Here is a 14,040-nt window from a genome sequence, read left to right on the forward strand (position 1 = left end):
GCGTCACTGCCACGCAGAAGTGACACAGAGTCACCCAGAGTTGTGCCAAGTGCTGGTTCCGTCCAAGCTCTTGCTTGCCTCAGGGGTTTGCATAAGCTGCTTCCTCTGCCCCCGGAAGCTCTTGGCTTGTGGGCACGATCTGTTTCCTAAGTGCAGTCTCAATGTCACCTCTAATGAAAGCAGGCCCCCTGCTTCAAATATTTATTAATTTATTATTTGCTATTGTAATACCCTGTTTGCATTCTGTGGATTTTATCTTCATCTGGATTGCTACATACTTTGCTTTTTTCCATATTGTCTGTCAGCCCCACCCTACCCTCCACCCCGCCCTGCATAAAATGTCAACTCCACAAAGGCAGAGATGTTTGTTTTGGCCATTACTGTGTCCCTGGGACCTCAATGTCTGGCGCAGTGTAGGCATGATTTGTTGAATGAGTAAGTGAAGAACAACTCTGTTTTTTCCCCCAACTGGGTGGTGATTGGATGCTGGCAGTAGATGGGCATGCTCAATAACCAACCAGTGGGCCGCATGGCAGTGAAGGGGGTGGTTCCTAATAACCGTCTTGGGTGGCAGCAATGGCCCACTGCTATGTGAGGAAGCACAGAAATACAGAGAGCAATAGAAATGAGTTTTTATTTGTAAAAAGTTACAAAATGATATTGTACAAAAATAAAGTCTGTAGAGAACTTTGGTTGTATAACACAAACGACCAAGACAGATCAGAGAAGTCAGAACTTCCAAAGAAGTGCACTCCTTACGGTATCAGTTGGTGATCACAATGATAAAGAAAAATCACAAACTTTACCCTTTTGTGGATTGGGTGGAGCAATTTGCTTCCTTTAAAGCCTGCTTTTATGGTGCGTAGGTGATGCTGGGAACATGCGGCCAACCCCCACTGAACCCAGCAGCCTCTCTGGGCAGAGACCCTCGTGGGCACCTGGGACGATCCCCCAGCACCTCGGCCAGGGTCCTCTGGGGTGGACAGCTCCTGGGGCCACGTGCAAGCTGTGTCCTGGGTGAGCAGATGGCTGGGGCTGTCACTGCTGTGAGCAGCCACTTCTCAGCAAGGCCCAGGGCAGGGTGAGAGGGGCGCCCCCTCCTCCTTTTCCCAGTTGTGTGGGGGAGCAGAATGATGGAGAACTTGCATCTCAGGGTGACAGAGAGGGGATGTCTGGTAGCTTCTGTTCCTTGGTTACTTTGTAAAATTAGCGTGATTATTTGTGGGAGGCCAATAGGTCATTTCACTGCTAAATCTGCCCTAGTGCCATGGCTCACAGCCCTAATTTAGTGATAGCTTGTTTCCTGGTTAGAATGCCCGTCCGAATGTTGTAAACAACTCTCATGCATGCTTGAATACGCACTGAGCGTGTGTCGCCTGCTAGGCAAATCCACAACCAGGAGTGGGGGTGCCCATCTTGTGCCTCGCCCCCACCTTGCTCCTTCATGGGAAAGGGGGTGTGCCCTGTGTGAAGCTTTGTGCATCTGCACCGCGTGTGTACCACACACCTCCCCATCTACCCTTCTCAGCCCCGGGATGTCCAGGCGGGGCTCGGATGTACAGGAGCAGCACCTGTGGAGGTGAGGTGGACACCCTGCACCTCTGAAGCCCATTCATGGGCACTTGGCTGAGCTGGGTGGCCAGCGTATTTCTCAGGGAGGCAGCGGGTGGGCAAGGGTAGAGGGAGAGTCCCCACCATCAGGGCCAAACAGTGGCTACTGGACAGCATTGTTGACTTTTGGGTCAGCATTAAATCCAGGGCTACGTATGAAAAGGAATTTCACCGTATATATATATATGGCTATGCATATTATCGCTAGATAGACGTGGAAGGGAATAAGAGCTTAAATCAGCAGAGAGTGGACACGAGGTGGATCTGTTCAGTGGTGGGGCCACAGAGGCCCATGGCCTCCACACACCTCTCCTGGGAAGGGGCTGGCCAGAGACACTCCTTCTGACATATTTAAAATAAAAAAAAAGAGAGAAAGAGAGAAAGAAAAATAGGGAAAAAACCTGAAACCTAGGGAAGCTAATGGGATTTTCTTAAAAAGGTAAAGTAAGTGATTTTTGCCTAGCGAGAAACTTGTTAATACTTTGAAAAGCCTGGACCCGCGTCCCCAATTAAAATTTCCTTTTGTCACCTTTTTCTTTGCATTTTGCGAGTACATATACTTTGGCACCTTTGAAAAGAAACTTTAATAAATAAGGGGAAAAAAGAGAAATTCATTAGTGAATGGTAATAAATAACAATAACTTAAATCTCAATAAATATCTTCTCTATATTTCTGTATCTGATACAGATGCATTGCATCGATTAGCTTCTCTGGTCACTGGTGACCACGCATAAGTGGAGCTGGGTATGTAACGTGTGTCTCTCTGTAAACCGACAGGCCCAGGGCCCGGCTCCGTGCCCCGTGCCCCAGGGGCAGCCGGGTGCCTTCCCCACTCGCTCTCCTGGAAACGGCAACTCGTTTCCTGTTTCCAAGGACAGAAAGGCAATGCTCTCAGGCTTGCTGGAAATCCCGAGGAGAGCCTTTTTGGTTCCTAGACAACTTCTTCCCACCCTTCACACCATGTTCGAGGTCCACCACCCAGCGTTCCCCCAAAATGCTGGCTGTAGCAGACCTCAGGCCTCAGCGTTCAAATCCAAAAGTTGGCATCTCTTGCGTCTTTACGTTTCTGTTTGTATGTTTGTTTGCCTCCTCTCCTTTCCAGGGCAGGTCTCCACTGAGTGACAGCAAAAACGCGCCTCTCTGACTTCCAGCAGTAAAACATAATGACAAGGAGTGACACCAGGACGATGGGTTCCCTGGTGAGCACAGACCCCAGGAGATACACTGGTGTGGTTCTTCGAGTGCATCCGCAACTGTACCTGCGATAGCTGGCGGTGGATGACGTCACAGCCAGCCAGGGACCCCAGCCCCGAGCTTCTGCTGGCATCGGCGGCCATCCTGGAGGGTCCAGACGGCCCTTTGCTCTCTCTCCTGTCCAGTCTTCTGTAGCTGGATCTCCCTCTACCAGGCTCCCACGACGGCTGCCTTCTTCCTCTTCCTCCGTCTCCTCCTCCTCCTTCTTGGTCCTCATCTTCCATTCTGGGCAAACATTTCCTGGGAACCTTGGTCCCTTTCTTTGCACTGTAGCAGGAATGCAATACACAGCAGTCTCTGGAGTCGGAGTCAGATACAGCCACACCTTTTAGCGGAATGCTTTCTTAGAATATGGTAAACCAGGTTATCGTCTAGGAACGACAGGTCATCATCGAAGGCAATGGGTCTGCAGCATGCCTGCCCCGCCTTGTCACTCACCAGCCTTCTGCTCTTGGACAAGTTTTTCAATATTTTGTCATACATCGTCTCAGCTGCGTCGCAAGAGCCGCTGCAGTACCTAAATATCAGCTCCTCCTTGGTTTCGTAGCCCAAACCCAAGTCAGTGACATTTAAGTGTATCGCAGTGAGGACACACCCCCGATTTTTGCCCCTCTGGCCTCTCCGGCCTTTTCCTCTGGAATTTTCCGGGTTGGCAGCTGCAGCCTGCCGATTCCGCTCTCTTCTAGGAAGCACTGCCATCTGTTTATCAGGTGACCTTTTCAGTCTTTTAATGGTGGCTTGAATAAAATCCATGACATCGTCAAACTGATCAGGATAATGCTCTGGCATATTTGCTGTGCAACAAGAAAACAGAAAATGTTACGTGAGACAGCAGTGGTCATGCCAGGCAGGATCTAGATCAAAGTGCACCCCCGTCCCCCCGGAAGTCAGCCAACATGGGACCCACAGCAAAACTACCAGCCAGTTAAGCTAAGCACCTGCTGTAAACCTCGCGCCCCACAGCCCCGATGGAGGCCACAGTGCACCCTCCAGGCTGATGCGGTGGGTGACACAGTGCCTTGTGGAAAACAAATCCCTAGCTGCACACTTGCACTTCAATGAGGCCGCCATGGGCAACAAGTCAAGAGGGAGGCTGCTGTGAGCAGAGCGATCCTCCAGGGCTGGGTTTTGGTCCTTGTCTCGTGGCCTAGAGTGGCGGCCCTCAAACTAGAGTGTGCAGAACGCCCTGGAGGCACCCTGCAGTGCAGATCCCTGGCCCTGCCCGGACAGACCCCGAGTCAAGTGGTCTGGGGAGGGACCAGGGAGGCTGCGTTTTTAAACAAGCGCCTGAGCAATTCTGATGTCCATGGTCCAAGCTTTGAGAAAAATGGAAAACGCTGAGGTCTCCCAGCATTGCTACTTTCATCTGGAACCCCGAGTGTTGTCGCCTGAAGCTGACGCTGATACTATATGATTACGAGAGACAAGAACCACCCTGCAGAACACACAAAGAGCTCACGTACCCCACTCTTTCCTAACTTCTCGAAAGACTTAAGGAATGGGGACACAGCTGATATAATTGTACTCGCCAAGAGACAAATGTGCCATTTCATTTAAACAGCATGACATTAATAAAAAGGGATGCTGATAACTTCCAACAGCATTTATTATTTTTTTTAAGGTTGATTGATTTACAGAGTGACACACAGAAAGGAAGAGACAGTGAGAGAGACCTTCCACTTACTGGTTCACTTCTCAAATGCCTGCCATGCCAGGGCTGGGCCAGGCAGAAGCTAGAAGCCAGGAACTCCATCTGGGTCTCTCACGAGGCTGGGAGGGACCCAAACACTTGAGCTGTCATCCACTGCCTTCCCAGGATGCATCAGCATGAGGCTGGATGGGAAGTAGCGCAGCTGGGACTGGAACTGGTGCTCCATTTGATATATGATACGGGTATTCTAAGCGCCACAACATCAGCCCCTCGCACAGCATTTCAATGGACCACAGCAGCAGGTGATGCTGTTTGTGGATGGACACGCCCTCGACTGGAGTGGCAGGCCCACTGGGGGCGTGGCATGGCTTCCACTCTCTGGCTGCAAACAAGACAAGAGATGTACGCTCCAGGGAGGCACCACAGAGGACGTCTGAGACCCCTGGGTGCAAGTACAAATTAGCAATCTCTTGCTGTTTCCTGCTGGGTTTCAGCCATCTGCTTTGGTGGAGTGGGAGAAGACTGACCCTGGGAACAAGTTATTCCATTTCTAAAAGAAGAAAGCAATTCAGGGCTGGCACTGTGGCTCACTAGGCTAATCCTCCGCCTGCGGCGCCGGCACACCGGGTTCTAGTCCCGGTCGGGGCGCCGGATTCTGTCCCGGTTGCCCCTCTTCCAGGCCAGTTCTCTGCTGTGGCCAGGGAGTGCAGTGGAGGATGGCCAAGTGCTTGGGCTCCTGCACCCCATGGGAGACCAGGAGAAGTACCTGGCTCCTGCCATTGGATCAGCACGGTGCACCTGCCGCAGTGCGCCGGCCGTGGCGGCCATTGGAGGGTGAACCAACGGCAAAAGGAAGACCTTTCTCTCTGTCTCTCTCTCTCTCACTGTCCACTCTGCCTCTCAAAACAAAACAAAACAAAAAATAATAATTCAGACGCCTCTGTCTGCTGGGTACTAAGCCTGCTATTGTTCTCTTACCCATCCAAGTAATTTATTATGTTTCAGGTTCTGTGTGGTTTAGAAATATAGACCTCAAGACCTCAGAATGGCTTGGCCAGGAGTGTGTTAAAACATAGAAAGATTAGATTAGGTCTACCCTAGGTCAAGCTGATTTGTCACAAACCTAACCTAATTACTAAAGTGTATCAGATATCCTACTATGTAAAACAAAAGCTAGCTAAGGCAACCTAACCATATAGATGTGTAGGTAATACAGGTTTATACATGTACACAGACCCATACATGTACATAAGAGTGTGCTTCAGAGAGTTCATAGAAATGCATATTATGAAAAAACCATGAATTTTAAAAACTTTTGTACCAAAGTAAGCTTATACTTTTAAATAAGATTTTTAAAAAATTATTTGAGAGACAGACATAGAATTCCCATCCATGGGTTCATTCCTCAAATGCCTGCAGTGGTCAAGGCTGGACTGGGACCAATGCTGGGAGTCAGGAACTCAATACAGGGCTACCTGTGGGTGGACCCACGTGGCTCCCTGCAGGGGCCCACCTTCTTGGTCTGTTCCTGCTGCCTCCAGGATGTGCGCTTAGCAGGAAACTGGGATCTGGGGCTTGAACCCAGGCACTCGGCCTCCCAAGCAGCTCCTGGGAATTTCTCGTTTGATTCCACTTTTCCACCACCCTTGAGGTACCCTCCTATCTATAATGTGAGTGGATGATATATCATGGACAGGCTGGGGCTGCAATGCCTAGACTGCCTCATCGCTTTGCATGGGAGAGTTAGCACTGAAGTCTCCATGGCGTGGAGGTCACACAGCTACTTCGGCCCTGGCCAGGGCCTCCGCATCTCTTGCCTGCGTAACCTCAATAGTCCCTGATGCCTTCCCCCTCCTTCATCCTCACCTCCTGCCCTGATTTGATCTACTGTCCTCCCTTCAGCCAGAGGAGCACTCTTTAAACTCTGAACTCAGGCCATAGCCCACCCCCGCCCCCAACACACTCACTCAAAAACCTCCAACGCTCCCTATTTCTCTTAGAGTAAAAGCCGAAGTCCATACCGCCCTGCCTAACCTGGCCAGCCCCTTCTCCTCAGCCTTGTCACCTCTGACCTCACCTCCCTCTTCACTTCCCACCTCCTCCCCTCCGGCTGTCCCGGCACTACTGAATGCCTAGTAGCATCGCTGGCCTCAGCCCAGAACACGCCAGGAGCACCTCCACCTCGCTCACAACAAGCCGAAGTGTCTCCAGGCATTGCCACACGGCCTGTCCTGTAGGGGTGAAATCATCCGGACTGAGAGCCACAGCTCAAACACAGGCAGGGGGTGGGGCTTTGTGCCGCCTCCCCCCTATGCCTCCACCTCTGAGTCCCAGAGCGCCTGTGCCACTCCCACGTCTCCTTCCAGTCTCTGCTCAAATGTGGCCACTGGCAAGTCCCACACTGGCCTCCCCATTCAAAACGCAACCCTCCAACTCTGAATCCAGATCCACCGCCCTGCTGCCTACCCCCACAAGGCCTGCCATATCCTCACACAGTGCCTAACGGATTTCTGAGTTGGTTATTTGTTGTCTGTCTGTCCTGACAGAATACCAAGTTCAAGAGGCAGGAACTTGGTCTAGCTGGTTCACTGACGGACTCCAAGTGCTCAGAATAGGATCTGGTCTCTGGAGCCCCGGTAGCTGTTTGTTGAATGAATCAGGTCATTTTAGGAGGGGGAAAGAGCTCTGAGGTTTTCAAGGTGACACGGGGACATCAGCTGAGAATCGCACCGTGACAGAGAAAGGCTACCAAATGAACTGCGCACATCACATGGGGAAGCTTGCGATGCCCTGAGTGGCGCCCTTATCTCCCATCTGGGAGCTGAAAGCCAACCTCCTCCCCTTCTTCGCAGCCTCAGCTCTCAGTGCAGCCTCGCCCAGCATTGAGGCCAGGGCTCCTGTTTGTTCTCCGGGGAAGAGGTTTCATCAGCGGGGGCCAGGGCTGGGCCAGCGGGAGGGCACTGTTAACTGTCATTGCCTGTGCACTGCTTTCTAACGTGACTCGCTTTAGGACGCTTTCTTTTAAAAAATAAAACTAAAGAAACCCTTTAAAATAATGTGTTCCAAAGAAACAAAACTATTTCTCCTAAAAAAAAAAATGAGAAATCACCCATTTCTCTCAACAAGTGATGAAAGAGGAAAAAAATACAGGTGTGCCTAGTTTCAAAAAACCGTACTTGTAGAGTATGTCTACAAGAGAATGTCAAAAAGAGGTATAGTAGAGATGATCAATCAAGATACAAAGTCTTTGAGTTCCAACGACCACAACAACAACTCTTTGTGTTACAACAGGACTCACACACCTGGCCTCCCTGCTCCATTCAAAAGTTCCTGACTTAACCTAGGAACAGAGGAACGTTCAGAACAATTCACAATCAACTGAAGATCAATCAGAAACAAGGACGAGACACTGTAAAATCAGCACAAGCTAATGGGAGATCATTCGAGGTACACGGGTTCACCTTGCACTGCTTTAGACTCCTCAGTTCATGCGACTTACAAAATTTGACATCGCTACAGTTGTAATAATGACTGAGTCACTACTGGATGTTCTTATGTACCCCAGAATACTTTCCAAGTTCTCAAAAAGCATTTCCCCCCTTCTCAGACATTTTGATTCCATAGCTGCCATGGGCTTTGTTTCTCAGATACAAGAGAAAAGTCCAGTAATATTTGAATTTCAGACAGCGAACGCCTTTGACATGTAGGTAGTCCCGAATATTGCAAGGGACAAAGACTGCAACATTTGGGACACACTTAGTGCCTCACGATGAGAAGGCTCAGTCCTTTCCCCTTATTTTGAATTCTACTTGGGCTTTCCAGAGTGACAGCAAACAGCTCCGTGAATGCACAGACTACTTCAGGTGTCGGATGATGCGGTAAACAGTACTAACCCTGAGTGTAGAGGTGTTTGGGGACGGGCAGACACATATGTCAGTGACTTTGTCTAAACCCGTAGCATGTCCAACACGAAAGCCTGAACCCCAACATAAACTATGGACTTCGGACGATGATGATTGGTCAGTGCAGTTCATTGATGGGGGGGCTTTGTATGTCTGGGGGTGGGTGGAACACGGGAAATCTCTGTACCCTCCTCTTAATTTTGCTGTGAACCTAAAACTGCTCCAACCATGGCACCTGGCAAGCATCCAGCAAGCACACACAGTTAATGTTAAACTGAAGGCTGTAGCTAATGAGAACTCCTCTGCTTGATGGGAAAATCTCTCTAGTATCTTGTTGCTCTGGTGGACAAACGATTTAAGCCCATGCCCAGGCTGCAGACATACGACGCTTACTGAACTGAAGGTTTTATTTTTCCTTTCACATTTTTTGAAAAATAGAACAAACAAATATTTACATTCAATGTTTTACTTGTGGAAACCAGCAAAGGGCAATGTTGCATTCTTCTTCTTTTCTTTTTTAAAGATTTTATTTATTTATTTGAGAGGTAGAGTTACAGAGAGAGGGAGAGACAGAGAAGGGTCTTCCATTGGCTGCTTCACCCCTCCCCCCATGGCCACATCAGAGCTGGGCCAATCCAAAGCCAGGAGCTTCTTCCAGGCCTCCCACATGAATGCAGGTGCCCAAGCACTTGGGCCATCTTCCACTGCTTTCCCAGGCCACAGCAGAGAGCCAGATTAGAAGGGGAGCAGCTGGGACTAGAACCAGTGCCCGTATGAGATGCTGGCGTCACAGGTGGAGACTTAGCCTACTACACCACAACACTGGATTGTTTAAACCACAGAACAAATAGGCTCTGTCTCTCCCAACCAAATTCCTAATCCCAAGCCTTTTGATGCCAATTGAGTTTTGTTATAAAGAGCGCCCCAATTTATCAATCTGGAGGGTCATTAGGAGTCAAATACCTCTGCAGAGAGGGGTACAGGGCAGGCCTCAATGAGCCTGACCTTAAAAATTCGGCAGAAGTGGGGTTGGTGCTGTGGCATGGTGGGTAAAGCCGCTGCCTGTAGTGCTGGTGTCCCACATGGGCCTGGCTGCTCCTTTTCTGATCCAGCTCTCTGCTATGGCCTGGGAAAGCAGTGGAAGATGGCCCAAATTCTTGGGCCCCGTACCTGCTTGGGAGACCTGGAGGAAGCTCCTGACTCCTGGCTTCGAGTTGTGGCCATCGAGGGAGTGAACCAGCGGCTGGAAGACCTCTCCCTCTCTCTGCCTCTGCTTTTGTCTCTCTGTAACTCTGCCTTTCAAGTAAAAAAAAAAAAAATCTGCAGAAGCATTCATTTTAGCCCTGGCAGGAGCCCCGCCCCCAACTCCCCAGATGAACTGAGAAGCACAGAGCAGCCTGCATCTTCCAGGAGTGCACTAAACTGAGGGACAGGTTTGGGTTGGTTCCCAAAACTGAGACTTAATGGCACATCACCACCTTCCTCCTCCTAGGAAAGGCCTGGCAGATGTCGGACACATAAACAGCCCTCATGGGTCCTAACTGAAACAGTAAAATACTTGTCCACCTCAAAAGAGGAGCATCCTTCAGAAGGAAAAATAGGTCAACACTTGCTCATTGTCCAGGCCCACTTGGAATGATGTATCTTGGAAAACATGTCCATTTAAAAGCTGAAGTTTTTGAAAAAGCAAGATGCTCAGATGCATTTAAGTCATCCTTCAGATGGCGACCAAATATTTTGGCATTCTTCTATTTACACTGTTTTAACCTTGATGTGTCCTTTGTATAAACAGTGCTATTTAAACAAATGAAACCTTGTACTGGGGCACGACTCTGGGGACAAACCATTTACAGCAAAGATTTTCCCTCCCTTGATTATGGGCGCAGAAATAGTAACATCGCCTCGGGAACAAAGGATGGGCACAGGGACAGTTTTGTAAAGGTGCCTGGGATTTTACAGGGACAGTGCTGTGCTGAGGGCTGTGAGCACTCCCTATATTAGCCAAACCAAAAGTTACGTAACTGCACACACTGCCTTGGCTAAGCCGGCACCTGTGGATACTGTATTCCCCTACAATATCAGATTCCTCTCAATGAACAGGCCAGGTTAATTACATTTTAGTCAAAGGGTCACTCTGATCTTTGCAGCTGGGCTGTCCCCCTTCTCGTCCTGGCTTTCAGTGTTGAGTCTGCAACCTATGGCCCGAGGACGGAGGCTGTGAAGGGCTGGGGCCCTAACTTACTACCCAGGGAGGGAAGGTGTCTAAGGCTCTGAGGGTTCCAAGAAAGAGGGGGCGTGGCCCTGCTATCCACAGATTCCTTTCCAAGAAGAGAGGTGTTTCAGGCTGGCCTGAATCTGCCTGAGCCAGCCTTGAGGGATGCACAGGCTCTAGGGAGCAGGCCCTGGGCGTTTCTTGCTCTGGGGAGGATCCGCCTCTCTACTCCACTGTAGAGCAGCCAGTTTTGGTGACCTGGGAGAGCAGGTGCTAAGATCCTGTGACCTACACCAGGGCCTCACAGATGAGTGGTATACCTGGAACCAGTGCCCAGATGCCTCACTCTGGGGCTGACGCTGGGCGCAAGGCCACAGAATGCTGTAGTTGGGCTGCGTGGCTCCGGGCAACCTGTCCTGACTTGCAGAGCCTCCCAGGAAGTGCTGTTCACAGACAGGAGGAAGATGGGGAGCCCCTCGGGGTGGGGGACATCCAATCTAGTATTCTATGCCTACCTATGTTGCAAGTGAAGTGCAAACTGCTCTGTAGGCCAAGCATCTGGGAAACACAGGTTCTCTTTCTCTGTGTCCAGATCCACACAGACACATCCCTGTGTCCACACACACACACATGCATGTGTATATAAAAAGGCAAGATCAGCTGAGGATGGACACGGCTTCTCAAGGAGAATCCCCATGCAGGCCGACGTCGGAGAACAAGTTACTTTTATCTTTCAAGAAGATAAAACTATGGTTTTCTTTCGCTAATACTGAAATCTCATTCTAAGAACTGTATGACTGAGTCTTTAAAGTTCCTTACCTTAGAGCATTTCATCAGGTTATCCCTTAAATAGTAGCTTCCCTGAGGCACTTAGAGTATCAATATGGGGGGAGGGGTGGCATGAGGGCCAGCTTTCACAGGAGTTGAACTTGAACCTGACACATCCCTGGGAGGCCAAAGCAGGGCCCACGCACGCTGGGTGCCCTTCCTGGATTGGGACGCTCGGGCTCAGAGAACACAGGTCTTTGCTCTAGGCCCCATGGCTGGAACATGTGCTCGCTGCCTTTTGTTTCTAAGTAAAACTTCCATTACCGTGCGACTTTCCATGTTCCGGACCACAGGGTCATTCACTCTGGAATCAGAGCGAGGTTTGTTGCTTTCACCTGCACACATTTACCAAACGCAGCACAGGACGTGAGCAGTGCATGTGCTGGGGAAAAATCTGGTGCGAACTTGGGTGACGTTAGTAGAACCTTGAGCTGGGCTGCCGCGGGCTGCCGGACACAACGAATGCTGTCTGCGAAGGGAAGAGCTGTGCCACTCAGTGGCATCTCTCCTGTGCCCTGGCTCCAGCACGGCGCTCTAAGGCAGGTCTGGCAACACCCCAGGCAAAACCGGAAAACCAGCAGCCAGCGGCAGTGGCAGATCCAGACAGAGAGGCCCCGGCTCCGGAAGCTCCTCCAGCTCTCGCTGGCACTGCCTGAGGAGGTCTCGCTGCGAAGCTGGAGAGCACAGAGCCCGAGATTCCAGTCCCGGCTCAGTTGCTGCCCTGCTGTGTGACCTTGGACTAGTCCCTAACACATACAAGGTCAACGGGAGACTCTGGGGCCCTGGGGTGTGTGTGTGGGGGGACAGTGTTGCTGGACACTGATTGTCGGTTACCTCCGCCAGGAAGACCACCTCCAGGTGCCAGCCCTGCAGCATGTGGCTCAGCCACCACCACGGGCCCTGTGAAACCCGACAGGAGATATTTTAGGATCTAGCAGGACTCAGTCTCTTTGGTTTACCTCTTGGCTCAACATCTCTGCTATGTTTGAAATAATCATTGCCAATCCTCTCTCAAACCACCCAGTCATCTTCCTGTGCCCTATTTAAGAGAGATGGAGAGACGGGCAGAGAGGACCCTGTATTTGCGTCTATAAACACCCAGATTCCAGCATGAGGCATTCTTAAACCTCACTTTCTCCCTGCAAAAGTAGCAATGGACCAAGGAGCACTAAGAGGACATCCCACACCAACATGCTTGAAATTCCTGCATCTCTAACACCCAAAAGTCAAACACTCAACCTGCCATTGTCTTGAGGAATTTCAACTCTACCCTTAACATCTTCATTTTAAGTTTTTTTTTTTTTAATTTCTTAAAATCTCACGTGCATTCATTATTCTGTTTGTTTTACTGTTTCAAGTATGTTAAGGTCTTTCCCGTACTGGTACAAAATGGACTGTGAGACCCTCCCTCTCCCTAGCTGGTCCTGGAAGGTGACCTATGTGTGGTCTGGGACTTCTGAAATGTGCAGTGTCAGCCAGGAGAATGTTCTAGTTCTCTGAGAAATTCTGCGAAGTTCTGCCATCTGCTGTGAGTTCAAAGTGATGACTTTGTCACTTATTTGAACTTTTTGTTAAAGCCCATAGGGCATGAAGCACTGAATCCCGACGCATCTTACATTATGGAAGGAGCATCCTTACCTCCCTATTTTGGACACAGAATTCATCTAGTGTTAGACAGAACATCCCGGTCACTGCCTCGTGGGCTAACCTCACGAGGGGTCCACGGCACCTGTTCTAGAAGCAACCGGAGGCCGAGCCGTTTTACTAAGCCGTTGTGAGCACTTCCAGAGCTTCCAGCGCGATTGCTCCATGGCCAGTGGTTTGTTGACAAGAAGGCATGACATCAGTTTATTTGAAAAGTATTTGCATTGTAAAAACACCAGTGTTTTGTTGTTTTAAAAAAGCATTTCTGGATTCTCTCAAGGCCAAAGAAAAAGACCAAGAAGAATGCCAACCACTCCAGAATATAGAGAAAGGAGCCTTGGGTGCACTTGTGAAAACCACTCCGCCCACTAAAATGCTATTTTACTTGCCATGCCTGCCCACTCTGACCAATATCACACGCACTTCCTAGTTGTACCATATCTGGAACTGTTACCCTAGGACTCAACTGAGAAAACTTACAGCAAATGCACTGGCAATTACTCCACGAATGCAAATAGCCAGGAAAATCCCACTGGGGAACGGCATATTCATTTCATTACTGATTCCAGTGGTTCTGCTCTGATTTCTGCCTATGTGGCCCATACTTCTTTATAGTTATGCTAATAATTTTACAGTAATACAGCACTTCCCCCCACCCCGCCCTTCTTCTGCTCTTAAGGCAGGAAAACACCCACCAGGGTGTCCATTTGTTAGCTAATCCATGGATGCCTGGTGTGTGCTAAAAGCACTTCACCATGGGCAATAAACACCCAGCGCTAACAAGCACACATCAGGAACTCTGCTACTGCCTTTGCTCAGCAGGGCACAGAAACCCACCAGGGGAAGTGAGTTATCAGGGGCAGGTGGTTGGGGGGGGGGGGTGGATGCCAAAGAAATCCGGTAGGAAGTCATGCTTTCTCCTTCCCGCGGCTCCCAC

The 14,040-nt window shown here is 49.9% G+C and overlaps 1 protein-coding gene across 4 annotated transcripts in view; it reads right to left on the reverse strand.

Moving 5' to 3' along the window:
• Positions 1 to 615: 615 nt before the first annotated feature.
• The window catches only part of GDNF (glial cell derived neurotrophic factor), a 28,561-nt gene continuing 15,136 nt past the window's right edge, over positions 616 to 14,040 (reverse strand). For all 4 annotated transcript variants that reach the window (XM_051853517.2, XM_051853515.2, XM_051853516.2 and 1 more), the window contains one exon: positions 616 to 3,660. In XM_051853517.2, the coding sequence (XP_051709477.1) occupies positions 3,176 to 3,660 (485 nt within the window). In that variant the 3' untranslated portion in view covers positions 616 to 3,175. The remainder of the gene's footprint in view (positions 3,661 to 14,040) is intronic.

The sequence above is a fragment of the Oryctolagus cuniculus genome, chromosome 14 (genome assembly GCF_964237555.1).
Source record: "Oryctolagus cuniculus chromosome 14, mOryCun1.1, whole genome shotgun sequence".
Lineage (NCBI taxonomy): Eukaryota > Metazoa > Chordata > Mammalia > Lagomorpha > Leporidae > Oryctolagus > Oryctolagus cuniculus.